Genomic DNA, 26,707 nt, shown 5'->3' on the forward strand with positions numbered 1-26,707 from the left:
TGTCCTTCCGGGGGCAAACCCCCCACCACCTGGATTGTCCCTCACCTGTGCCCGAGGGTCAGGAAGGAGGGATCCCAGTTCCTCTGCAGCAGTGTCCCCTCCCTGCAGGTCAGAGTCCCATAGAGACAGAGGGGCCGAGGCAGACGGCTGGGCAGGTGCTGGAGGGGACGGCAGGGCGAGGCTTCCCAGCCAGGCCGGGCGGTCCCAAGGAGACTTTCCCCGGAGCCTGGCTCGTTCCAGCTCCAGGCTCAGGTGGTGACAGCTCTTCTCAGGCTGAAGGGCAGGCAGGGTGGGAGGTGGGCACCTCCAGGGTCCGAGGGCCTGGGGCTGGGGGCCAGGGGCTGGACACACACCCTGAGTGGGGGGGCAGGATTCACACAGGCACTTGGGAGGCACCAAGTCGTCTGAGGCTGCTGCTTTAAGAGGGCACAGGTGCCTGAGGGGATATCCAGGTTGCTATGGAAACAGCCCCAGCCCTGGCCCTGCCTTACATTTCTCATCTGAGCAGTGAGGATGCCACACGTCCCACCCAGTTTTGGGGGGAGGCCCCAACATCACAGAGACCTCATGGCTGCAGCTACCGGGCGAGGGTAGAAAGGGGGGCACCAGGGACAGCACAGCAGGGGGGAGGCCAGGCCCAGGAGGGGCGAAGTCCTGAGCCTGAATGTGCCTTGGGCCTAAGGTGGGGTCTGCGTGAGAGAAGGGAGGAGCCAGGCCCTGCCCCCTGCCCAACGCTCCTGTGACATTCCTAGTTGTTGGTGCCTGACTCACCCTCAATTCAGAGGCCTGGGCCCAGTTCAGCTATTTAACCCGCTGCATCCCGCCCGCCTGCCAGTCACTCGTGGGCAGCTGTGGCCCCACCTGCGTACCTGCTGCTCACCTGGGCAGGCGCCTCTTCCCAGCCTGTCTGCAAAGCTGGCCTCAGAGCGGTCTGTGCAGGCTGCGCCCTCAGCCCTGGCCGCAGCCATGGCTGTGCAGGTGCCCCTGTGGGTGGACGCAGAGGCCCTTGTGACTGAGGAGGGGAGGGCAGGGCCGGCCTGGATGCTGCCGCCGGGCGTCCCCGGGGAAGGGCCCGGCCTGAGCGGTGGATGACAGACGATGTCTTCAACACCCCCCGCAGGGCAGCGCCAAGTGCCGTGGCCACATCGCGCCCAGCAAGGTCCTGCAGGTCCCCAAGGACCTTCTGGTGGTGGCCACCGTGCACTGCAAGCTCCACGGCCCATCACGTCACGTACAGGCCGGACCACTCTGCACGCATGTTTGTGTGCACGGGCGTGTGATTCCTCAGTGTGCCTGTGCGTGTGACTGCAGGATAGTGAACGCATGTGTGCGTGTGCACACATGTGAGTATATGTGTTGGCGTGTGAGCGTATGTGCACATGTGCGCAGGTCTGTTTCAACGTATGGCTCAGTTGCCAATTGGCGTCTTGGCCCTGAGCAGGTTCTGTGGCCGGAAACTTTCAAGTGAGCCAGGGCTCTGGCCTCAGTCTCTCCCCTGGTTGCCTTGTTCATGTGATCTGGTGGGTGGCGAGTGCCGGCGTGGGCAGTGCTCCTGGCAGGCCCAGAAGTTACGGGCTTCCTTCCAACAGGGGCTGCCTGGACCTCGAGGGCGTTGGAAGAACGGGCCAGCCTGTGCCGGGCCCAGCAGGGCGGGGACCCTGGGTGATGAAGCCCATCCTCCTGAGGGTCAGGGCAAAGGTGGCAGGGCTGGGAACCAAAACAGAATGTCCTGCTTCCCTTGGGAGGGGACAGGCATGTGGCAATGGTGGCTGCCACCTGGTATACGTCTGGCCCTCACATCTGCCATGAGGACAGCAAGTGGGGATGGTCAGCCCGCCTGAGGGACAGTGACCTGCCCTGGAGCTCTGGTCTGGCTGCACATCCAGGCTTGGGCCCACTTGGTGTAGGGACCTCAGCTACCTGGGCCCGGAGGACTAACCTTTCCCCAGGGTGCTTCCCGTGGGTTCTGGGGAAGCCTGGCATCTGTCTGCAGGCTAATGTGAGGGACCCCAACCCCAGAAGGGGTGGCTGCCAACTCTGGCCCCTCCCCAGACCTGCCTGGTGACCTGGGGCAAGTGACCACCCTCTGGGGGCTGATGATGAAAGTGCCCTTGTGGGGCGGCCACAGCCCATCACTGGGAGCTCCTGAGCCCGGCCCCACCGACAGCCTATTTGGTCATCCTCTGAGTCTTACAGTGACCGCAGGCAGCTCGGCAGGGGTCTTTCTCTCTTCTCCCGTCCCTCCCAGCCCTGTCACCTCCAGGCCTGGAGACAGACCCACCAGTTGGGATGAGCTCTCAGTCTGAGAGGCCAGGCCCCTCCTTCCCATCCCCTAGGTTCCCATCGTCCTCTTCCTGCTGGAAGCCACACCCAGGCCTAACTTCTCTGGGCCCACAGGGAAATTCCAGGTACTGCTTCCTGACACTTGCCTTAAAAGGGAAGCAGTACCCCAGGTGACAGGCTGCCGCCACCCTGGGAACTGGAGAGACCAGGGGGGCTGAGGTGGGGAGTGGCTGGGACAGTGGCAGGTGTGACCGGAGTGGCTGGGACAGTGGCAGGTGTGGCCGGCTGCCTTCCAAGCCACCTTTTTGTGAATAAAACGTGTGACCAAAGGTAGATAAGGAAATGAAACTGCCCATGGTGGCTTTGCATGACAAGTGCCTCAGACATTGAAGTGGGAGGGGCCGGGGATCACTGAGCCCCTTTCTTCCCTTAACTGATGGGGGGACTGAGCCCTCTGTGGGGAACGGAGTGGCCCAGGTGTGGCAAGGCCAGGACCCGCTCGGGGCTAGGTCCCAGGAGGTGGCCCAGGAGCCGCCCTGCAGGAGACTGTTGAGAAGGGGCCTGCGTACCAGGGGGCGGGGTCCTCCCTGCAGGACCCCCAGGGTGGTGGGTGGCCCAGGGCAGGCAGCGCAGGCTGTAGGATGGTGGGGAACCGGCACCCAGGCTCACTAGCTACAGAGACTGATCTCTAAGGCACATGTTGGGGACTCCCTTTGGAATGTGATGACATGCCATTCAAGCCCCAGCTGGTCGGCCCCCTGACCTCTGTCCCAGGCACCCTCTCTGGGCAGTGCTGGGGAGGGCAGGGGGCCACTGTTAGTCAGGGCCTCGCGTAGGTGCCCCTCCGGCCCCCTGAGAGACGCCCGCTCAGCGCACCCTCCTCTCTCGGTGGTGTTCATTTGTTTGGGGGAAGGGATATCTGACGCAGGAGACCAGAGGACCCTGGTCATGCCAGAGGGCCCTCATTTCCCCAGCCCCACCACCCCATGGAAGAGCCCCTCCTGGGTGGTCTGGGAACTCTTCATAGGGGAGTGGGTGCTGGGCTGGGCCCCATGGGGTCTGAGTCCGGGGAGGGGGGAGGGAGTGGGAAGGACGTCAGCTAGAATATGTTGTCCGTGGTAGCAGGAGGAGAAAGTTCTCGAGCAAGGTCTGGGGTGTCCAGTGGAATCCAGGGCCCCCTCCTGGATGAGGGCAAACCCAGCCAGCTCCTCCCAACCTAGGCCTGCAGGGACACTGTGCGTTCAGCCCTGGGGCCTGGCCCTGACTCTCACCTCGACGGCCCTTCTTACGAGGTGTGCCACGGGCCGGGCCTGAGATGGGGGTTCTCGTGCATGGACCACACCGGGTCTCTCGGGGGCACCTCAAGAAACAGGAGGGGGCGGGAAGGAGCAAGCAGTTCTGATCAGGAGAAGTCCAGCCTCAGCCCGACCCTCCCGGCCTCTGGAGCTCAAGTGCCCACAGAGGCTGCCCCCTATACCCAGAGGACCCTCACTGGGAGGGTGGGACCTGACTTCCAAACCCCGCTGGGCAAGGTGGCCCAGCAGCCAGGGTTGTCCTCTGCAGAGGGCCTTCTACGACCCACTGGGCACGGGCCCAGGAAAGAGGTGCTGGGGCAACAAGGGTGCCCCCCGAGACGCTTCCAGGGGCCTGAGGAGGCCCTGGGGTGCGTGGAGGCAGTGCGTGCGGCCTCAGAAAGCAGCCACTTAGAGGGAAGGGCTAGAAACCTTTCTCCAGCAGAGAGCCGCGGGTCTCAGAGCTGCCTGGGGCCTTGGGGGCCCTGGAGGGAGGACCTGCGGGAAGCACCCAGCCCCTCCCTGTGGGGCCGCCCCACCCCGGGGTCAGGCAGGCGAGGGCTCTCGCACCCAGCCATGGGGCAGTGCCTGGGGACCAATGTCGGCGCGACCCTGCCCCCGCAGAGCTGCTCCTCCCGAGCCATGCCCCTCCTCCCGCAGAGAGGGCGGCCGAGAGGAGAGGCAGCCTGGGCGGCCGGGGCCCCTGGGCCCAGGCGTGGAGCAGCGGGCAGGCACGGGCAGGCCTGGGGAGGCGCAGGCCTCGGGGGTGGGGCGACGGAGGGTGAGGACGCTGCTGACCTGGGCACCCGCCAAGGGAAACCGCGGGGCAGGTGCCGCTGTGTCACCTGGGCCGCAGAGCCAGACAGCATCCCCACCGTGCTGGCACGGGGGCCACGTGGCAAATATCAGACCCTGGGCGGCTTAAACGACAGAAACGTATTTCCTCAAAGTTCTGGAGGCCAGAGGTGCAAGGTCAAGGTGTCAGGGGGCTGGTTTCCCGAAGGGCCCTCCTGGGCTTAGAGATCTGCCCTCTGACCGCGTCCGCGGGTGGGCTTTTCCGTGCGTGCAGATCCCCACCGTCTATTCTGTAAGGACAGTCTCACGGGGTCAGGCCCACCCTCGCAGCCTCAGCGCACCTTAACCCCCTCTCGAGGGGCCTTGTGTCCAAATACAGTCACAGCCCGAGGTGCTGGGGGTTGGGGCTTCTGCACAGGAATTCTGGGGGACACGACGCAGCCCGCGTGACAGCCGTGCAGGGCTTCCCTGGGGGCGCAGTGGTTGGGAATCCGCCTGCCAATGCAGGGGACATGGGGTTGAGCCCTGGTTTGGGAAGATCCCACATGCCGTGGAGCAACTAAGCCCGGGTGCCACAACTCCTGAGCCTGCACTCTGGAGCCCGCGAGCCACAACTACTGAAGCCCGCGCGCCTAGAGCCCGTGCTCCGCAACAAGAGAAGCCATTGCAGTGAGAAGCCCACGCACCACAACGAAGAGTAGCCCCTGCTCGCTGCAACTAGAGGAAGCCCGCATGCAGCAACAAAGACCCAACGCAGCCAAAATAAATAATTTTTTTTAGAAAACAAAAGAACCCCAGCCGTGCAGGGACTTGGGGCCTCCGTCAGCCCTGTGCCTGGCTCAGGTTCCAGAAGGTTGCAGGCCTGGGTGCGGGTGAGGCGTGAGGTGAGGGGTGGGGTGAGGGGTGGGGTGGGCCGGAGGAGCCACAGGCTTCAGGTGGGGGGAGGGCGGCATGGCTGAGTGGGCAGGAGGGCCGTGGACTGAGCACGTGGAGGCTGGCATGGCAGAGGGGCTGGCATGGCGGGTGGCTCGTTGCAGGCTCTCTGAATGCGGACAGCCTGAGGGAAGAGCAGCTCGGCCCGTCCCTGCTGGTGTCCAGCGGCTGGAGAACGATCTGCTTCAACGTGGTGCCCATGGTGCAGAGGAAGCTCAGGGTGCCCGCTCTGGAATGGGCCCGGCTGGTGCCCGGCTTCCCCGAAGGCGGCCTGGAAAGGATCATCTGCTAAGCGGTGGCCCTGGTTCTGGCCAGCGTCGAGCACGGGAGGCAGGACGCGCCTCCTGGGGCTGTGGGGTCCTCGGGAGCCGGCAGGGAGGGGTTGTCGTCCCGCTGCCCCCGCACTCAGGGCAGGAAGACCTGCGGGGTCCCCCTCCCGCCTCTGCCTTGGCAACTGTACAGTGCTGCTATCACTGGGGTCTCAGGGAATTTGGCATCCGACCAGAATGCCCGCTCCCTGCTGCCAGCTTCACCGCTCTTGGAGCTGCGGGGAGCGGGGAGATGTGCCCTCTGTGCCCCGGGAGGGGGGCTGTCTGTCAGGCAGCGAGGAGGGACTTGGAAGTACAGAGGGCTGCCCGGGACGGGACCCTTCACCACCCAGCCCAGTGCCTTCAGTTCAGGTGGGAAAGCGGCAGAGGGGTCAGGGGACTTGTCCAGGGCCACAGGGGTTCCTGGGGCAGCTGGGAGGGGTCCCCACGCAGCGAGGGTGACCAGAGTCTAAGGAGAGGAATTATCACTGGGGCTTTGCTAGCGTCCTCCATCCGGACTGCTCTTCCCAGATGTGTGTCCCGGCCCTGAGGCCCCACCTGGGGTGTCTAGCTGCAGATGCCCCTCCCCTGCCCAGCCCTGGAGCCCCAGCAGCCCCTCCTCGGGTCCCCGGTCTCCTCCGCAGTAGCCTGCCTGCAGGGAAGGGGAGCTCCCGCGTCCGCGTCGGTGAGGGGAGGTGGGGGGGGCCTGGGGCAGAGGCTGAGCTCCCCTGGACACCTCGAACCAAGGGCTGGGGACGGAGTCCCCTCCAGACCTGATACCAGCAGCTGGCGTGCAGGGTCACTGTGGTTTGTCCAGGGTAACTCACCCGCCAGCTCTCATGCCTGGGGTGACATGGTTAGGAATGTGACACGGTTGCGGTCGCAGGGGTTTTGCTCTTACAGTCGAGTTGATTCTTGGAAGCAGATGACGTTGGTCAAGCTGGTTGTGCCCTTCTGTGGTTTTCTGCCCTCGGGGAGTCCCAGCAGAGAGCCTGCAAGCCCCGCCCCCAGGGCTCCCCAGCTGAGCCACCTCTGCACAGAGTAGGGGCGTGTCCAGGCGGACCTCTGCCCACAGAGGAAAGGGAAGGGGTGAGCTGGGCCGTCACTTTCACAAGTAAATGGAGAATGGCCTTTCCTGTGCCCCATCCGCCACAGACTCAGGCTCCGCGACCCATGAGCGTCCAGTATTGAGACCCTCAGAGAGCGGAGCCCGCAGGGCACCGTCCTCAGGTTCCGTCCCTTTGGTCCGCTCAGCAAGTGCCGCTGGTGTTCAGTGCCTGAGCTCCGAGCCCCGCTGGAGGGCCAGATTCCGAGTGTGCAGCTGCTGGGGGTGGGGCAGCTGGGCTTCTCAAACGGGGCCTGGAGTGGAGATGTCACCCTGCCAGGCCGGGTGGCTCCACCCAGGCCTCTGCCCGCGGACCAGGAGCTACTGCTTCACCCCAGGCCGGTCCCAGTGGCACCTCCCAGTCCACACCAAGAGGGCTGGGCATGCCTGGGGGCACCCTGCCTCCCTCCGTGCTCTGGGGCCTCAGCAACGACGTGGGAAGTGGGCTTCTCACACTTGCTGCCTCATCAAGTGTACTTTCCAAAAAGCACGTGGGGGTGGGCCGGGTGCAGCAGGCCATCCCCTGTTGTGGTCTGGGCCGTCTCGCGGGGCTCAGAAGCTTCGATCCTGGCAAGGCCACAGGGGTGGGGGGGGCGCTGTCTTTTCTGGGGATGAGCTGGGGATGCAGCCGCCTGGCTGCCTGGCCAAGGCCCCAGTGCTGACCGAACATGTGTCTGTCTGGGCTCCAGCTCTCCACTGACCACCTGCTCACCAGGTTGCTGGCTGTGCTGGGCTCCCTCCAGGGCCATCACCTGGATGGCCTCTCCATCCTGGACCGGGTCAACCACGAGAGCTGGCAAGAAGGCAGCAAGGGCCTGGGCCTGACCCTCGGCCACCTGAAGGTACGTGTGGGGGGCTTGGCGGTGCCCTGTACCTGCTTGGCCTCCACCAGACCCGTGTCCGTAACCAGGGGCCAAGGCCGGGGGCACCCGGGTTGGACCCTCCTGCCGGCTCCACCGGTGGACAGCCTGGACTGAGCTCTGTGTCAGAGGTCTCCGAGGCCTCCTCCGGGTTCCCAGGAAGTGAGAATGCAGCTCATGAGTGTGGCCATTGGGCTCAGGGCTCTGGGGCACCTCAGGCCAGCCTCCCCATCCTGGGGCCAGAATCCACGGAGGCCATCCTGGGCCTGGGTGCAGATCTCCAATCAGACTCCATGGGGTTGGGCTGCATAGAGTGGGCACTCCGGCCAGCTGGTGTCAGGCCTGGAAGCCCCTCTGTCCCCATGCCCCTGCCATCCGGGCCTGATCCACCCCACCCCGTATGGCCGTGAAGGGGAAGCAGCTGAGCCTGGGAGTCTGGGGTCTTTGCTGAGAGTGAGCGGTGGGTGAGAGCCGGCAGGGAAGACGGCTCTGCAGTGAGTCCCCGTGTGCCCTACCCCCCACCCCTCTCAGGCCTGTGACAGGAAGGGACCCCGGCTGGGGGCTCAGGGTTGGGGGAAGAGAAGGTACTGGTGCGGGGTGGGGCAGGTAAGTCCATCCTGGTGGCTTCAGAAGTATTCTGGGCCCACAGACTAGGGCTGGGATGATGCCACAGGATAGTGCTCTTTGTGTAGGGCTGTAGGGCATCAGTAGGAGTTCGATGAAGGGTGGAGCACATGGGAAAAGCCCAGAGGGTGGGTAGGAGCCTCAGAATCTCCTGAGAGGCATCCTGGGAGGCTGGTGTGGGACCCTGGGGAGAAGAGAGGCGCCAGGGCGGGGGCAGCAGGCAGGGAGCGGCTGGGACTCGAGCTGGGACCGGTGGGGGTGGGCAGGGGGCTTCCAGGGTGGGGTGCAGAGTGGAGGGGGACGGCCTTGGTGAGGGTGGTGGGCTGCAGGTGGCCAGGTGGGAGGGTGGGGGGGGGCCTGAGCCGACCATCCCGCCGCAGATGGTGATGCTATGGGCCGCATGCTCTTCCTGGCACCCGAGGACTGGGCGGAGCTGCAGGGCGCCACGTACCGCCAGCTCGTGGTGCTGCTCTGCTGTCTGGCCACCAGGAACCTGCTCCACTTCCTCTACCCCGAGTGGAACCTGCTGCAGGACCCCGGCCTGGACCTCAGTGCCCTCTCCCAGCGCGTGGAGCGCTTCGCCAGCCAGCCTGAGGCCTCCCTGCACATCCGCGTCACCCACCTGGGCCGCAGCCCCCCGCTGCGAATTGGCAGTGGGGTCAAGGCGCTCCTGCAGCTGCCCGCCAGTGACCCCGCCTACTGGGTCACTGCCTACTTCAACGTCCTGCTGGACAAGGTGGGGGCAGGGCAGGGCTGGCTCACACGTGGGTGAGGGTGGAGGCCCGCTCCACGACCCCCGGTCAGGAGCTGAGGAAGGTGGGTCAGGTCAGTCCTTGGGACAACGCAGCGAGAGCATCTGTCGGGGAAGATGTGCCTGCTGGGGTCAGATAAGCCAAGCCCCAACCCCCGGTGGCCCCGAGCACCAGGGCCCGTCTCTGGGAACCAGGGTCGCCTGCGCCTGCCCCTTTCTCCGCCCGAACCCTCTGCAGACCCACACTGGCCCAGTGCTCAGAGCCCCACCTGCCCAGCCTGGGGCCCCGCTGCGGCCATGCCCACTGGGTGTTCAGGTGCTGTCTGACAGCTGTCCCTCCTTGAGTGCCAAGATTCAACCACCTGGGCTAGGCCTCCTCTCTCCCACCCCATAGAGCCCCCTCTAGCTCCTGTCCCCCAGGGCCAACTCCCACCCTCCTTCCAGGGCACATGGGGCTGGGGTGGTGGTAGTGGGAGGGGTGATGCACGCTGAGCTCTCAACCAGCACCTGATGGGGCTTCCTCTGTGTCAGGCCCATCCAGGGAAGGGCCAGAGGAGAGGGCAGGTCCACCTGCAGGGAGGGCTGCGCAGGCAAAGACCCAGAGGCGGAAAGCCCAGAAGCCAGGGAGTGCGTGAAGTCCCACGCTGGGCCTGGGGCCCCGTCACGGCCCCCAGATATCACCGTGACCCCTCTGTCCTGCCCCACCCACAGTTCCAGGTCTTCAACATCCAGGATGAGGACCAGATCTCGGCCATGCAGAGCATCTTCCTGAAGACTGAGACCCAGGGTGCCGAGAACTGCTGAGCTGAGTGCCTGTCTCAACATCCTCCTTCTGGCTACACTGCCCCATGGAGGCTCCTGGAACATTTGGAGAAGGGAATGGGCTTCACCTAGAGTGGGTGGGGGGAGGGCGGAGGGCTTTTGTCCCCTGGGACCACCTGAGCCTGTCCAGGGAAGGTCCTGTGGGAGTCTGGGAGTGCTGGACAGTGGGTCTCCAGAGGTCCTGGGATGGAGGTGCCACGTACTTCATGTGGCGGTTGTTGATCCATCCATACGATGTCATCAAGACTCTGAAAACCAAGAACCTGCGTGAGACCGGAGCTGGTCCCCACCTGCGTAGTACCCTGATCCGCGTGATGAACTCTCGGTATCTGACCTTGACTACATCAGTGCGTTGCTTGTACACAGTGTAGATGGTACCTACTGCTTTTTGTGTGTCTGCAGGGAGAGTATTTTTCCTGGAAACATAAAATTAGAAAACGCTTGTCTGTAGACAGGCGATCCAACCCTCCTCCCCTCTCCGTGACTGACCCCCGCCTCACCCCCAAGTCCTCACCTTCCAGCTCATGAAGGAAACACCTGCAGCCGCACCACCAGCCGCTGCTGATGCTATCACGTGAAGTCAGGTGGCTTCTCCTGGCGTCGGATGCCAGCCCCTCCGTCTCTTCTCTCCGCCCTGTCTCCCACCTGCTTCTCTCATCACCTCGCTGCAGCCCCTCACCCTGCGGAACTGCTCACCCTCCATGTGTCCCAGCCAGCAGGCGTTTTCTACTCTTCCCTCTCTTTGCCTCTCAGTGACGTTACTCCTCGGATTCTGAGCCACGGTCCACACCCCGGGGTCCTGAGAAGGGGCCTGCAAACCCTGAGCAAGTCCATGTAGCAGCCACTTCCCTGAACCTCCTCCAGAAAGACCTGTGGCCACGGAGAGGACATGCGAGTTTCTCTGAAGGTTGTGGGACTCAGGACCAGAGTTGACACTCATACAAGGAGACAAAAAAATGCCATGATACCCCCCACCCCCCCACCCCTGCCATGAGTCAGGGGAGGTTGCAGAAGACATTATCTTGGTCCAATCTGATTTGGAATGGGTACAAAGCGTCCAGGCCCACCCTGTGGTCATTTCCTTGCTGTTTGAGGTATATCAGGATGGATGGCTGTACTTAACAGGAGTAAGAGCCACAGTGGTAGGAAAGGCCAAGGGGAAGTCTTTAAAACCACCTACTCCCATGGCCAAAATTGTCCAGCAAAACATACTGTGTGACAGTGCAGTGTCAGGGCTTAGAGCCACCTTCAAAGACTGTGACTCACTAGGATGACCTCAGCAACAGATGGGTCAAAAATGAAACGCTTAGATATAAATCCAACGAAATATATACAAAATCTATTAGAGAAAAACTACATAACTCTGATGAACAAAATCAAAGAAGATAATAATAAACGGAGAGATATTTCATATTCATGGATAGAAGACTCAGTATTGTCAAGATGTCAGTTCTTCCCACCTTGGTCTATAGATTGAATGCAATCCCAATCCCAGCAATTTATTTTGTGGATATCAACAAATTGATGTAATGTTTATATGGAAAGATAAAAGACCCAGAAGGCAGCACAATATTAAAGTAGAAGAACAAAGTCGGAGGACCGACTCTCTCAGACTTCAAGATTTACTATAAAGCTACAGTAATCAAGACGGCAAGAGACTAGACAAATACACCAATGGAACAGAATAGAGAGCCCAGAAAGAGACCCATATATGTAGTCAACTGATCTTTGACAGAGGAGCAAAGGCAATGCAATGGTGCCAACGTGGTCTCTTCCACAAATGGTGCTGGAATCACTGGACATCCACATGAAAAAAATGAGTCTAGACACAGACTTTACACCCTTAACAAAAATGAGCTCAAAATAGATCAGACAGCAAAATGTAAAGCATAAAACTATAAATCTCCTAGAAGGTAACATGGGAGAAAACCCAAATAACCTTGGGTATGGTATTGACTTTTTGATACAACGCCAAAGGCATGAAAAAAGCAGTGGATAAGTTGGATGTCACTGAAATTAAAAACCTTCACTCTGTGAAAGACAATATCAAGGGAATGAGAAGACAAGCCACATAATGGGAGAAAAAATTTGCAAAACACACATGTGATAAAGGACTGTTATCTGAAATATGCAAAGAACTCTTAAAACTCAACAGTAAGAAAAGAAACAACCTGATCAAAAAAATGGGCCAATGGCCTTAACAGACTCCTCACCAAAGAAAATATGCAGATGGAAAATGCTAAATGTTAAGTTAAAATGAGATACCACTATACACCTATTAGCATGACCAAAATCCAGAACTCTGACAACACCAAATGCTGGCGAAGATGTGGAGCAACAGGAATTCTCATTCGTTGCTTCTGGGAATGCAAAATGGTACAGCCATTTTGGAAGACAATGTGGTGGTTTCTTGTAAAACTAAACATACTCTCACCATATGATCTAGCAATCACACCCCTTAGTATTTAACCAAAGCAGCTGAAAACTTATGTCTACACAAAAACCTGCATGCAGATGTTTATAGCAACTTTACTCATAGTTGCCAAAACCTGGAAGCAATGGAGATGTCCTTCAGTAGGCGAGTGGATAAATAAACTGTGGTCCATCCAGGCAATGGAATATTATTCAGACTTAAAAAGAAATGAGCTATCAAGCCACGAAAATACATGGAGGAAGCTTAAATGCATATTATTAAGTGAAAGAAGCGAATCTGAAAAAGGCTACATACTGTACGCTTCCAGCTCTATGACATTCTGGAAAAGGCAGAACTATGGAGACAGCAAAAAGATCAGTGATTGCCAGGGTCTGCGGTAGGCGTAGGGATGAATGGGTGGGGCACAGGGGGTTTTTAGGGCAGTGAAAATACTCTGTATGATACTATAATGGTGGACACATGTCATTATACATTTGTCCAGACCCATAGAATGTACACCACCCAGAGTGAATCCTAATGTAAACTCTAAACCTTAGATGATTATGACATGTCAGTGTAGGCTCATTAATTACAGCAAATATACCATGCTGGTCGGGGGTGTTGACAGTGGGGAAGACTACATACCGGTAGGGGTAGGGGGTGTATGGGAAATTTCTGACCCTTCCTCTCTATTTAGCTAAGAACCTAAACCTGCTCTAAAAATGTGTCTTAAAAAATAAATTAAAAACTCAGTGGGATTGTGGTGACTGGCAGTGGATTACATAAACTGAACCAAGCCGGACCCTGCAACCCAGGTGCTGTACTTTGTGGTTTCTTTAGTAGAACAGACAGCAGAGCCTCTGGGACGTGCTATGTGACTCCTGACTGATCTGGGAAATGCATCCTCTTCAACCCCCTTTAGAGAGGAGGATCAGAAACAATTTGCATTCACTTGGAAGAGGCAACAATGTAAGTTCACGATCTTGCCCCAGGTTCATCCCTGTGCTCTGTGTCACAACATAAGACTGATGGACCTTTATCATTGGGACGTCCTGTAGAACGTCACTCTGGCTCACCGTTTTGATTACATCCTGTGAAGAAGACCTGGGGAGCATTAGCTAGCAGTTCGCTGGACGCCTTGTTAGACGTATTCATTCCAAAGCGGAGGGTAAGTGACTCGGAAGGCTGTGGGTCCCGAGTGGGGTCAGAGCCCAGCTGGCCTCTCCAGCAGGTGCAGGTGCTGGTGGGACCCTGGGAGAGCGGGCAGCGCGTGGCATCTCCGGAAACCCTAACATGGCCGTGGAGGTGGTGGAGCGGGACCACGTCATCTGCAGCCTCACTGCTCAGCACAGCGTCTGCCATGATGTGCGGCCCTGGCAGAGAACGAGGCCCTGCCTGCGAGACCCCAGCGGACCGTGTGCTCCGAGCTACCCATTGGGAGCCACCCGGTACAGGGTCCTCACCTGTGCAACGAGGCAGGAAAACATGATGAAAAGATATGAATACTGGAAAAGAAGGAGTGAAAATGTTGTTATTCATAGACGACTTGATTGCATAGAAATAAATCTACAAAGAAACTACTGGGTTTGCTTACAGAGAAGAGTTAGCTATAAAGCTGTATATTAAGAATCACTATTGGAAATGAAATTTTAAAAATACCATTTACAGTAGCATCAAAAATACCAAACACGGGGCTTCCCTGGTGGTGCAGTGCTTAAGAGTCCGCCTGCCAACGCAGGGGACATGGGTTCGAGCCCTGGTCCGGGAAGGTCCCACATGCCGTGGAGCAACTGAGCCCGCGAGACCCAACTACTGAGCCCGCGGGCCCCAAGACATGAAGCCTGCTCACCTAGAGCCTGTGCTCCGCAACAGGAGAGGCCACCGCACTGAGAAGCCTGCGCACCACGATGAGGAGTGGCCCCCTCTCACCGCAGCTGGGGAAAGCCCACGCGCAGCAGCGAGGACCCAATGCAGCCAAAAATAAATAAATTTATATATAAAACAAAACCCCAAACACCTAGGAATACATCAAATAAAAGATGTGTAAGACCTCTACACTGAAAACTGGAAACACAGCTAAGTTTAATTTTAAAAGACCTAAATTAATGTTCATAAACAAGAATTTGAAATATTTTAATAGTTTCCATTGTCCTTAACTTGATATACAGACTTAGTGCAATTCCCACCAAATTCCAGTAAGCTATTCTGAGGAAATAGACAAGATGACTAAAATTTATATGCAAATTCAAAAGATCTACGATAGGAAATACAATCTTTAAAAGGGAGAATGAAACTGGAGGACGCGCACTACTTGATTTCAAAACTCTCTATAAAGGTGGTGTACTTAAGACAGTGTGGTGTGGACATAAGGGCGGATAGATTGAGCACCGAAAGGGAACAGAGGCAGCCGGAGACCTGCACCTACGGTCAGCTGGCAAAGGGGGCATGTCAACTGGATGGGAAGGAAAGTCTATTTAACAAACATTGGAAAGACTGGGTATCAGTCTGGATAAAAGTGAACCTTGCCCCCTTCTCGACTCCACGCACAAAATCAATGTGAGGTGGGTCATAAACCTCAACATAAAACCTGACACCACAAAGTTTCTAGAAGAAAACATGGGAACAGACCTTCAGGACCTCAAGGTAGGCAGAGGTTTCCTAGGGAGGATCCAAACAGCACAGACCATGAAAGAAACACACGAACAAATAGGCCTTTAAAAATGGGATTTCAGACCCTCCGGCCTCTTAGCTCCTGTGCTGATCACAGCTACCCTGTGACAGTGTCTGGGTCACCCTATGAGTGCCATCTCTCCCAGCGGCTGTGAGCACCATGGGGCAGCGGGCCTCGGGTTTGCTCAGAGCTCCACCCCAGTGCCCAAAGCTGTGCCCAGCCCCCAGCTGGGTGAGCGACGGGGTGGAGCCAGGCGAGCCCCAGCCTTCCACAAAGACACAGGGCTGCACGGGGTGTGGGTGCCCATCTCGACCAGAGGGAGAAATGGCCTGCATCCTGGAGGTTCTTAGGACGGGTGAGGACCTGGAAGTGTGCACGTGGCTGTGAGTATACCTGCAGCACACTCTGCTCTGGCCTGGCCTGACCCTCCCAGGAAGGAGAGGTGAGGGAGCCTGGCACAGGCAGAGACCAGTGAGGGGCAGGGGCGAAGGGACAGGGGCTCAGGGGGAGGGGGCTGGGGGCTGCCCTCGGCTGCACATTCGAGGGCAGAGTGGCCCCTGGGCTGCAAACTTCCAGACGCTCGGTGCCTGCAGTAGCCTGCGTGCCCGTGGTGTGCCCTTGAGTCATCAGGGCTCAAGTCCTGGCTGTTTGCTCTTGGGCATCTTGGTGCCCTAGTCCCGCAACCCTGCGGGCCTTCCGTGGAGGTTGTACGTGAGGATGTGTTTTGCAGGTTCAAGATCTGGGCCCAGAGTGTGCAGTGTCAGGGCCCCCGGCCCAGCTGACGGTCACACACCCCGTCCTCCAGCCCTGGGGAGGCCCAGGCGAGGATCCACTCCCTGAGTTCCCCGCAACAAAGGTGCAGTCAGGGAGCGGGGGACCTTCCTGCCAGACTCCTCTGCAGCCCAGCCCCACACAGCGAGGACAGATGACCAGCTGCTTCTTTATTGAACATTCACAGGCCAGTGACCTATGGGGATGGCCGCTCACTGGGGAGGCGCTGAGGGTCCAGATGGCCCACATCCAGGAAGCTCCACTCGGAGGGGACGGGCCCCTGGGGGCGGGGGCAGCTGCCCGGCCCGGCCCCTCCCCCCTTCACCTGGGCTGGGTCAGCGGCTGTCCTGTCCCCGGGGCCTGTCCCCCTTGCAGAGTCTGTTTGCCCCTGGGCTCCCACCCCCAGTCGACTGAGTGAGCGTGGGACAGGCAGCTGGGTCACAACTTGTTCCGGGGGCAGCGCTGCAGGGCCTCCTGCAGGGCTCCGATCACGCGGTCCACGTTCTCCCGGGAGGCGTTACAGCCCAGCAGGCCGATCCGCAGCACCTAGGGCGGGAGCGGGGCACAGATGTCAGCCTCTGTCTGGGGCCCTGTCTGCTGTGACTGAGGTCAGGGCAGAGCCAGCTGGTGTCCCCCTGTGCAGGGGGAAGGGGGCAGGAGGGTACACTTGGCCTAGGTCACTCCCAGTACAGTCCCCGGGGTTCAGAGAAAGGTGTTCCCTTCCTGATGCCCTGCTGTCCTGGGTCCTCAGATGACCGCTGAGCTCGGCCTGGATGTGGGGCACTCAGAACAGCAGGCCCCCCTTACCTTCCCCACCGAGGGCCCAAGGCCGCCCGTGATCTCGATGTTGAAGTGGTCCATGACGTAGCTGACAAGGTCTCTCCAGTCGTAGCCCGCAGGTGCGGCCACGGTGGTGACGGTGGGCAGTCGGATTGCCTGCAGGACAGGCCGGGCTCAGTCACCTCATGACATCACAGCCAGCTCCACCTGCCCTGGCCTGGCCAGCCCTGGCCGCAGGCTCCAAAGGGGTGGGCAGGGGTGCATATGGGGGACGGAGAAAGGGCCCCAGGAGAGTGAGGTCACCACCGCCCCAGGAGCCACACCCACCGGCTGGTGCTCAGGGCAGGGCTTCCAGCCCCCAGGGACCCCTCCCTGTGTCTGTTCTCTGACAGGCCATACGCTGGCTTATTCAGCTGACCCCCTACCCCCAACCCCTCCAGGATGGTGTCTGGCTGGCATTCTGGAGGCCGATGGGCGTCCTCCAGCTCAGGGATCACCCATAACTATTCCAGGTGGAGAGGCTCTGGGGGAGGTGGAGGCATCCAACTAAATGTCCTAAGATCCGGAGGCCAGGAAACCGTGACAATGACGGGGACTGCCCCCCCATCCCCAGAACCGTCCCTGCCCCCACCAGAACTGCCATATCCATAAAGGGGGCTGGACAGGAGCTCACCCTCCCCCCACTGCCATCTGATGCCCTCTGCCCCTTGCCCTCCTCACCGGATCCTTCACGAAGAGCTGCAGGCCCAGCCCCTGCAGGCGCCTGTGCAGGTACTCTGAGGCCTCGCGGTGCTGCCGCCAGCTGTTCTCCAGGCCCTGGGTGGGGAGAGGGCAGTGGGGTGGGCAGGGTGGGCTGGGGACCCTCCTCGGTGGGCAGAGAGGGAGAAACCGGCTGGCATCAACCGGGGGGGGGGGCAACTTTGCCTGGGGGAGGGGCTCCTCTCCTGGCCTGGACCCTGAGCGCCTCGGGAGCCCCCTGGAGCTCCAGGTTCAGGGTCCTGACTCTGCCCCAGGGGCCGGGCCTGGGCTACCTCAGGGAGGTGGAAATGGTCTGGGTCTGGGAGAGGAATGTGGCGGCCCAGCCGGTTGTTGGATCCTCCAGGCCCCTGGGAGGGGTGGGGACGACCTGGCCAGAGGTGGGGGGCTGGCAGGGGGGCAGAAAGGCTTCTGGGCTGCACGCTGTCTCCTGCCCTCCCAGCCGCTGAGCCCACAGTCCCTACTCCACGGGGGTCCAGCCTCTCCTGCCTGCACAGCTCACAGCCAGCCGTGGCCCAATCCCCCTCCCCCGCAAGCGTCAGCTCCGGCCTCTCTCTCTCGGCTGCGCACGCCAGCCCAGTGCTGGCGACAACCCAGCCCATGGGACACCTCGAGCCCTGGGGCGGTGGTGACGTGAGTGGACGCAGAGGGCAAACGTGGCCAGCGCAGCACTGCAGCCTCGCTGGAGGCAGGCCTTGGCCCAGGTCTCTCCCAGCCTCTGGACCGGCAGCTGGCAGGGCCCCTGGGGGCCGTCCTGGGGCTGTGTTTCCTGGCCTGGGCCACACTTGGCCTCTTGGGTCCCGAGAGTGTGGACCTTGCATGGGACCAAGGCACCACCCTGGTCATGGTCACACCCAGCTGTCCCCACGTGGCTCCTGCCCACACCCTGGAGTGGGTAGTGGCTGAGGGCACAGCCTTCTGACGGTGGTCTCACTCCACGCCCCCTGCCCTCTGGCTCCACTTCTTGGCCGCCCGCATTCTCTTCCTCCCACCTGGGTCATCTGCTCAGCCAGGCCCGCGCTGAGCGCTTCACTAAGAACTGAGGGCTTGGAAGGGGGTCCACACCTGCCCTTTCGCTGCATCTACCCTCAGGACTCTGTCCTCTGGGGCCTCTACCCTCAGCTGGCAGCCGGCTCTCCCCCGCCGCCCCCCCGACGCCTGCCCAGAGCCTATCCCCCTCCCCACTCAGGGCTACTCTCCAGCAAGGCCCCCAGCACCTCTTCCTTCCTGCAGGCCCCTCAGCAAACCCACCAGAAGTTCTCCGAGTCTTAGCATGCTTCTCACCCCCTGCCCCCAGTCGGCTTGAGGGAATCTCGGGGCGGGGGCGCCCAGCGGCTCGCCAGCCTCAGCACCTGCTGGGCCCCAGCTCCAAGGCACTCAGCTGCCCCTCCGCTCACCTGCTCTGCTAGATGGGCCAGGCTCTCTCTCAGGCTGTACAAGCTGATGACAGGGGTGGTGTGATGGTATCTGGAAGACAGGAGGGGGTGGCCAGGTCACTGGGTGGGGTCAGGGCAGTGACTGTGTCTCTCCCAGCCCCAGCTGGCCCAGGCTCTCTGATGACGGGTCGGCCCCCACCCAGGGGAGCACGGTCCAGCTTGGGGGCTACAGACCTGCAGTCAGATCTGGGGAGAGCCTGGCTCAGAGCAGGGCACTGGCCAGGCTGCGGGGAGAGGCTGACTGGGCTGGAGACCAGGCGCTGGCTCCCACCTGTGGCCCCGGTGCCCCGCTGTGCCCGCTGCATAGGGCACAGTTCCTGGTGTCCCTGTCTACGTGTGTCACGTAAGGGGCCTCGGGTTAAGGTCAAAGCCACCTCACAGAGAGCCCCCTGGCCCCACACCGTCCCTCTGAGAGATGGGTAAAGCAAGGCCCAGTGTTGGGAAGATGTGTCAGGCCAGGTCCAAAGTGCCTGCAGATGTGCTGGGACTTCTGGAAGGGGAGGGCCCCATGGAAAGGGGGGTGGGGACCATGCCTGGGGGGCCTGGGAGGAATGGGGGGGACCCCGTTGGGGGCATTGAAGGCCTGGCACTGGTGAATCCTGGGGCTCCAGCTGGGGTGTGAGGGCATGAGGGTGGAGGCTCCCCTTCCCTTAGCACTTCCCTCCCCGCCCAGCCCTGCCCCCTCTCTCACATCCTGGGCTTGTCGTCACAGCCCCAGAAGTTGGCCAGCCACTTGATGTCCAGGTAGAAGGAGAAGGGCTTGGTCTTCCGAGTGTAGATCTTATTTCTGGGGAGGAGAATCAGCCTGAATGCCCCCTGCCTCCCGTTGCTCAGAAGTGAGCCAGATGGGTGGGGCCCCCAGGACCCCTGTGTCTGTATTCAGGCCCCTGGGGCCCAGCTGTGCCTCTGCCTCAAGGGTGTCTGCCTGTCACTCGGGCCGGGCTGATTCCCATGGAGTCACCCCAACTCATTGCTCAGGTCAGAGAAAGGGGGACCAGAGGGTCTGCTGCGTGGTGAGTTCAAACACATAAGAATGACAGGGGGGACCCTATATGAGGAAAGCGTCCTGGGAACTTGTTGGAAAACCTGGAAAATTTGAAGAATGCACTAAGTGTGGAGTCTCCAGACTGCTGTTCTAACCTACAGGCCTGGACTTGAGCTGCAACATTTCCAGGCTCCAGGCAGCCCCATTCACTGCAGACTGGCCCCACGATCCCAGCTGGCAGGAGCCCTTTCCTTAATACCTATCCTTGTTTGCCACTGCTCCGCCCGAATTCAATGGTTTTTATACACAGGCAGAACCCTCAGTTTGTCTCAAGTCTGAAGTCAAGGGCCTCTCTGTTCAGTCCTCCAGTTACCTGGCTGGTCCCTGTGCTAAATGTATACCTAATGGATAAAGGCACATAGTTATATCACCCCTGAGATTTTCTCTAACTGTTTGATATATGGTACAACATTTATTGCACACTTCCCTTATCTGTCCATTTATCTTTGTTTCAAAAATCTGAACATAGGGTCAGCATATACTTATGCTCAGTGTTTAATGGTGAAATTTAAACGTAATTAAAATAAAAATTGTACACCCGTAAGAAAATGACAGAGGGGAGACTGAGGCTGGGGGTCTAAAGATGAGGCCTCACCTCTCCTAGAAGCAAGTGCAGCCTTGGGGAAGAAACTGTGAAGCTGGGGTCTGCCAGAGGGGCCTCTGGGGCAGCCTGGGAAGAGCCGCGTCCCCGGGCCAGGTAACGCCAGGCTGCCCTGGCAGGCCTCTCCTCCCCACCCGGCCCGTCCTGTTCTCTCCTTTCCTTCCCCCTGCTCTCCCCAACCCCTGCACCCTCGTGGGCTCCTCTGCCCTCAGGTCCCAGGCGATGCTGGCTGATCTTGAAACGTTAAATACAGGTGTTCTCCAACAGCTCCAGGTGGACGTGAACAGACCGGGGCCGCGGTCTGACCTCCGGACTCAGACCCAGATGCCTCATTGACCTGCCTCCAGGCCTCTCAGACTGCACACACCCACAGAGAACTCCAGATCTCACCTCACATCCTCTCTGTTCCGTCACCTGGGTGCAGCTCACGGTAACGGCCTGCTGGGGCCGGTCTTCAATCCCCTCCCCCAGCCCACCCAGGTCTGGTTCAGGGTCTGGACACCAGGGACATGGGGGCTGTTGAGGCTGCAGTGGGTGAAGGGGGTCCGTGCCTAGCCCGGGGAGCAGCTCTTGCATCGGCTCCTGGATGCTGAGCCAGGGTGGGGGCAGCAGCGGGCTGGCACTGCCCCCCATCCTTGGCTTGAGGCCAGGGACCTGCTGGAACGCTGGGCCCTGCAGCCCATACACAAGCCCCGGGGCCACGAGGAGCACCTTCTGGAGGCCAGCCTGGCCAGGCCACTCGGCCACACACATGGCCCTCAGGGAGCCCAGAGAATGGGCTCACCTGTCCAGGGCGGGCACCTGTCCAGGCTAGGGGGAGAGTATGGCCTGAGGAGCCGTCCCCTCCCCTGCTCTGTCCCTCCCTCCTCGGGGCCATCTGGCCTTGCTGCCCGTCCAGCCCTGGCTGGGGGCGGGGCTCACTCACTTGGCCTTGTCACTGAAGGAGATGAGCGAGGTGCCTGCAGGGGCGTTCAGGACTTTCTGGGAGCCCGAGTATAAGACATCGATGCCTGTGGAGGGGAGGGGCGCGTGCTCAGGGGCCGAGCCCCACGTGGGGAAGGGGTCATGGGGGGGCTGCCCAGCCGAGGTCCTGAGAGTCCAGCAGAAGTTGCGGGAACCTGGGACCCACCATGTAACTGGTGTTGGAAACGGGAGGGACAGTGTTGGAGGACTAGACCCTTACCCTGTGGTGTCTGACGCTATTGCAGGTGGGCTGAGCTAACTGGAGGGCACCCCGTTAGCATCTGCTTGGTGTGGAAAACCCACACATCTGGGGTCAAGCGCTGGGAGAGAGTCGGGGGCGGCGGAGGGTGGAGCAGCAAACGGGTTTTTCCTTCACATCTTGCAGTGCCCGTCCCCTGGGCTCCCACACAGCCTGAGGGGAGTTTCAAATTATGGGACAGCAGCAGAGGGCGGTGGTCAAGCCCAAAGCTGGGAGGACAAAGGACCAGGGTTCAAATCCAAGCCCTGCACCCGTCTCTGACTCCCTGAGGCTGGGGACCCGAGGGAACTGCGTGCCCAGGTGCACGGACGGGTGCACCCGGAATGTTCTTTACAGTTCATTCCTAAAGCCTAAAACTGGGCGGACCCAAAGTTCTCCCGAGAGGAAAGGGGTGAAGTGGGTGTTTTCACACAAGCGATGAATACTCAAGAGCAGCAACACGAGGGACCCTTGTTGGCATTAGGTTGACGTCTGCTGACCCACAAGGTCCCGTGGAGGCCGGGATGGGGCAGTGAAGGCCAGAGGTCCTGAGCCTGGCCCTGCTGCTCCGCGGCCTGGGCCTCAGGCTGGAGCCTCCTTGCCCGGCTTCTCCCTCCACAGCGGGGGCGGCCAGCCTGGAGGCCCAGGGTGGGCATCCCGGGGACAGCACTGCTCCCCTGCTCCCATCCCCAGGGCCCACTTTCAGAACAGCGGTTTGGGGTCAGCCCAGAAGGCTCTCCCTTCAGCACTGGATCCCGTGGAGCAGAGTGATCTGCAGAGCGAGAAGCGGGCCAGGCCAAGTGGGGCGGGCAGTGTGGACGCAGCACCACCCGGAGTGGATCCAAGCTTTCCTCCCTGAGGAGATGCTGGGCCTGGAAGGCTTCCCCGGGCTGGCCTGCAGGTGACAATGTCAGCAGTGCTCCCGGCGTGTGACATGCGTTAGGGGGGGTCTCCGCCCTGATCAGCAGGGGCCCTGGCACTGCCCCCACCCCTCCTCCAAGGCTCTGAGTGCCTCTCCAAATGCCTCCCCTGGAGGGTACCTTCCTCCCGCCTGCCCCCCGGTCCCGGCCCAATGGCCCAGCAGAAACACGGGGTGCGGTCAGTTTATGGAGCGTGTCCTGCCCCGTGAGGAGCTGGAGCTTCTCCCACGCCTTGTGGAGACCAGCGCCTAATCCGGTGTGCGGCTGACGCACACGCAGGCCCTGGCACGGGACACCTCCCAGCCAGGGCTTCTGATGCTTCGGGCTACCGGTGGCTGGGCAGGGGGCACTCCCTTACCCTGCTGGTCCATGTAGATGGGGACCCCGCCCAGGGATGCCACCGAGTCCACCAGCAGCAGGCACTGGTACCTGGGGGGAGGGGCGGCAGAGAGCAGGAGGGGCTTCAGACTCTGTCCTGGGGTGGGGTTTCTGGAGGGGCCTTAAGAGCCTTTAGAAGGGCCACCGGGGAAGCAGGGGGAGTCTCCCACCTCCCACAGGGTGCCTCGTCCGGGGCTCTCAGCCCCCTGGGACCAGCTCTGTGTCTGCACCAGCGTGAGCCCCCAGCACGGCGAGCATCACCCTGGGGGCCCCAGGTGGCCAGACGCAGGTACTCGTGAGGCCAGCCAGGCAGTCTGTGTCCTGGGGGCTGGCTGGGTGCTCTGACTGCTCAGGCTCAAGGGCCATGTGGGGTCTAGGGACCAGCCTAGCACAAGGCTGCATCTCTTCTGCTGACAGCCCACAGGGCAGAAGTCCAGAGCATGGGGAGGACAGAGTCCAGAAACAGCCTGAGCTGAAAACTGTGACTTTCCTCCACCTCCACATTTTCTTTAAAAAAGGCACAGAGAGTATCCCACGCGGACCTATGGGAGTCATAGCCCAGGTGACATCTGTGAGCTCGATTCACTGGACAAGACTCCAGGCGGCAGGCAGTCCTGGCTGGGCTGTGCCCAGTGGGCCCGAGGCCCCCGTGGAGGATGGCAGCCCTGCCGGGGTGACCCTGCCTGTCGTTGGAGCTTCTCTCCTTCCATCCTGTGGTCAGCTGTCCAGAGCACGACTGCTGGTCCTGGGAGGGAATCCCACCTGACCCCACCCAAGGCCCTGGGCAGCCCGTGCAGGGGCGGGGCAACCTGGCGGAAGGCAGTGGAGGACGGCGCTGCTTTGGGGCTCTGGGACCTCGGGGCAAGGGGGGCAGGCCCTGGCACCAAGGCTGCAGGGTCAGCTTGAGCCCTCCCTAGTCATGGGGCCAGGAAGGCAGTGGTGCTGCGGGGACACCTGACCCTGCTCTCAGATGGGAGGGTCCATCCAGCCTCGGCCCAGGGCCAGGAGGACCCCCGAGGACCTGCACCCCCATCACACGGCAGAGGCTGGGAGGACCGGCCGGCAGCCCACCACACTCCCACCCCGTCCTCAGACTGGGTCTGAGCTGTGCTTGGCTCTGCCCGTAGCACTGCCACCCTGGAACAGGCCCACCGGAGGGGACAGGCTCACCTGTGGCAGAGCTCCCCATAGCCATCGAGGGGCTGCAGCACGCCACTGGATGACTCCCCCTGGGTCAGGAACAGCAGCACGGGCTTGTGCTGGGCCAGGGCCTGAGAGCACAGAGGTTACAGCCGTGGGCAGAGCCAGTGCGGGGAAGGGGCCTCCGCCCGGTGGGCCCCCGCCCACATTCCCTCCCCAGGGACAATGCAGATCTGGGCAGCAGGAGCTGGACACCCCTCAACCACTCCTGCCCCACCAGCTGACCAGCCCCCTCCCCGGGCCGGCGCACCCCCCGTACCTCCTCCACCTCCTGCAGCGTGAAGTGGCCTCCAGGGTCCTTGATCATGGGGTGTACGCGGGCTCCTGGGGGCAGAGTGAGAGGTGAGCAGCCCCCGCACACTGGGGGGAGTCAGTGCTGGGGACAGAGGCTGCGCTGAGCAGGTGGGCCCTGTGAGGGCCGCCCACGCCTGCCCCCAGCCGTTGCTGGAGGGGGAAGGTGGAGTGTGCTCAGTGAATCCAGGTTCCGGGGTGCCGTGAATGAGAGCGAGTCCCTCAGCTCCACTGTCCCCTCCCCAGCCCACCTTCCCTGAGCCCAGCCAGGCCGGGGCATCCCGGTCCTTTGCAGCCCTCTCCACACAGGAAGTCGAGAAGCATCTGTGCAGGGCTGAGCAGACGGGTGCTTCCCAGCAGAGGGTGGCTTCAGAGGGGCTGTGCATTTGACGGATGTCTGGGTGAAGGACTGAGTGGGTGCGGGGAGCAGCAGCAGGCTTTGCCCCCTCTGGGGCCTCGGGGTTGCAGGGAGGCCGGCGCTTGTCCTGCTCTGTCTCTGGAAGCCCTGCACCCCCGTGCACAGCAGGCGCCCAGTGTCATGTGCAGGAGGCAGGGAGGCCCTAGGACCCTCCGAGCCTCAGGGCCTGAGGTGTGTGGTGGAGGCAGGGGAGGGGCTTGCCCAGGCCAGGAGGGTGGCCGAGGTCCGCTCAGGGTCCTGGACCCTGCCGACCCGGGCTCCCCTTGAAAACCAGCATGTGCGCTGGAGGGGCCCCGGTGAGGGGTCAGGATGCCCTCGGGCTGTCGGGGTTGTCCATTAACCTGGACCGAGTGTGGCCATGTGTGGAGCTGACCAGGCAGGGGCTCCGTGATGTTTCCAAACCCGCGGTCAATCATTAAACCCAATGCACCCTCGGGCTTTCGACTTCTGTCTCTCCCGTTAGTAAATTTTACTCTGGAAGTGGAAACCCTGTCCATACCTCCGTATTTGGAAGCTCTAGAAACAGAGCTGTTTCTGAGATTTTGAGGGGGGGATGTCAGCTTCTGAAACCTTGTCCTGTGACAGAGTGGAGGTGGCCCCTGGGGACCTCAGACAGCTGCGGGGATGCTCTGGGTTCGTGCTGAGACCAGAGGAGTCCCTGCAGTGCCGTCCCCACCACAGGCTCCGGAAATAGCTGTTCCCCAAACTCCGGGAGATCAGGGGGATAGGGGCCCCTTGAGCATCCCGACGCCCACTTCGAGGAGACAGCGGGGCTGGCAGGCAGGTGAAGGGCCTCCAAGGGGGATAAGTGCTCAGGGCCCGAGGTTGGGACCTGGAGAGGGGGGCTTCCAGGCTTCGTGCCGGAGGAGGGAGGCCTTTGGGGAAGGAAGGAGTGAAGGGCCGGACCCCACGCCCACACCGTCTCTTACCGATGCGCCCCCCGATGTCCTGGGCCCGCTGCCCCCAGACGCCGTTGACCCCGACCAGGAAGGAGTCCCCCGGCTCCAGGAGGTTGAACAGGGCGGCCTCCAGTGCGCAGTGCCCCGAGCCACTGATGGCCAGCGTGAGGGGGTTCCGGGTCTGGAACACGTACTGGATGCCTTGCTTTATCTCGTCCATGATCTGGGGGCAGTGGACACGCAGGTCACCGCCTCCCCTACTCCCACCCCAGGGAGGAGGCCACTCAGGGCACTGACCGCTGTGTCTCAGTGGCCTACCTGGAACATCTCCTCGTGCATGTGTCCTATTGTCTGCCGCCCCCCAGCCGCCATGACGCGGGGGGTCAGGTTAGAGGGGCCGGGCCCCAGCAGAAGCCGGCTGGGGAGGGATAGGGGCTTACTCAGGGCTTCTGGGGGGGCCACCAGCAGTGGGTGGGAGGCCATGGTCCTCACCCAACCTGCCGCTTTGTGCCCCAGGGCCGCACTGGCCGCGGTCAGTGCCCGGAACATTTCCCAGCAGGCCCTGCACTGGACGACAGGCACCGGAGGACGCGGGGGTGTCCAGGAGGCGAGCCTGGTCGATGGGCTTCTGTTGCACCTGCTGCCTTTTGCTGTGTCGTTGTTACCAGGCCGTTATCAATGTTCGTCCTGCACGTGAAGGCTTGGCAGCAGGGGTGTTGAACCCTCGGTGGGAGAGGAGGAGCCAGCAAAGTCCAGTCAGTGAAAAACAGGTCTTGGCAAGCTGCCCTCTGCTCGCCAGCCGCCCCTCCCGCTCTGTCCCCGAAGGATGCCCAGCCTGGTACACCTGGCTGGGCTCAGGGGGTCCCAGCGTTTTTCTTATGGGACCAGAGCGCCAACATTTCAGACTTGGCAGACCTACAGGCTGTGTTAAAACTACTCAGCCCTGCTGTGGGGGTGAGAAGGTGGTTACAAGGGTGTGGCTGTGTGCTAATAAAACTTTATTTACAAAAGAAGCCATGGGCCAGATTTGGCCCAGGGCCACAGTTTGCTGACTCTGGCTTAGCGCCTGGAAAGACTCACTTTAGAAAATATATGCTCCACGTGTATAAACACACATATGCACACACTGAGGACATGTCCATTCTTGATCCTTT

At 61.0% G+C, this 26,707-nt stretch overlaps 2 protein-coding genes across 2 annotated transcripts; one reads left to right on the plus strand and one right to left on the minus strand.

Annotated features, from left to right (window-relative positions):
• Positions 1 to 966: 966 nt before the first annotated feature.
• Positions 967 to 9,755, plus strand: MAB21L4 (mab-21 like 4; the record flags this gene model as incomplete). The annotated part of the gene is given in 10 exon segments (XM_082631315.1): positions 967 to 1,075; positions 1,078 to 1,112; positions 1,115 to 1,217; positions 1,220 to 1,231; positions 5,408 to 5,592; positions 5,596 to 5,634; positions 7,406 to 7,558; positions 8,581 to 8,596; positions 8,599 to 8,936; positions 9,663 to 9,755. Coding segments are annotated over 10 exon segments (1,083 nt in total).
• Positions 9,756 to 15,777: 6,022 nt separating this feature from the next.
• Positions 15,778 to 26,208, minus strand: AGXT (alanine--glyoxylate aminotransferase). The gene is made up of 11 exons (XM_082630898.1): positions 25,872 to 26,208; positions 25,584 to 25,776; positions 24,205 to 24,269; positions 23,916 to 24,016; positions 22,726 to 22,796; positions 21,172 to 21,256; positions 19,292 to 19,387; positions 18,562 to 18,631; positions 17,129 to 17,224; positions 16,436 to 16,564; positions 15,778 to 16,174 (listed from the first exon to the last, which is right to left on the minus strand). The coding sequence occupies exons 1-11, from the start codon at positions 26,100 to 26,102 to the stop codon at positions 16,067 to 16,069; spliced, it is 1,245 nt and encodes a 414-aa protein (XP_082487024.1). The 5' UTR covers positions 26,103 to 26,208; the 3' UTR covers positions 15,778 to 16,066.
• Between the last annotated feature and the right edge of the window lie 499 nt (positions 26,209 to 26,707).

Source organism: Mesoplodon mirus (assembly GCF_964341445.2).
Source record: "Mesoplodon mirus genome assembly, chromosome: 8".
Lineage (NCBI taxonomy): Eukaryota > Metazoa > Chordata > Mammalia > Artiodactyla > Ziphiidae > Mesoplodon > Mesoplodon mirus.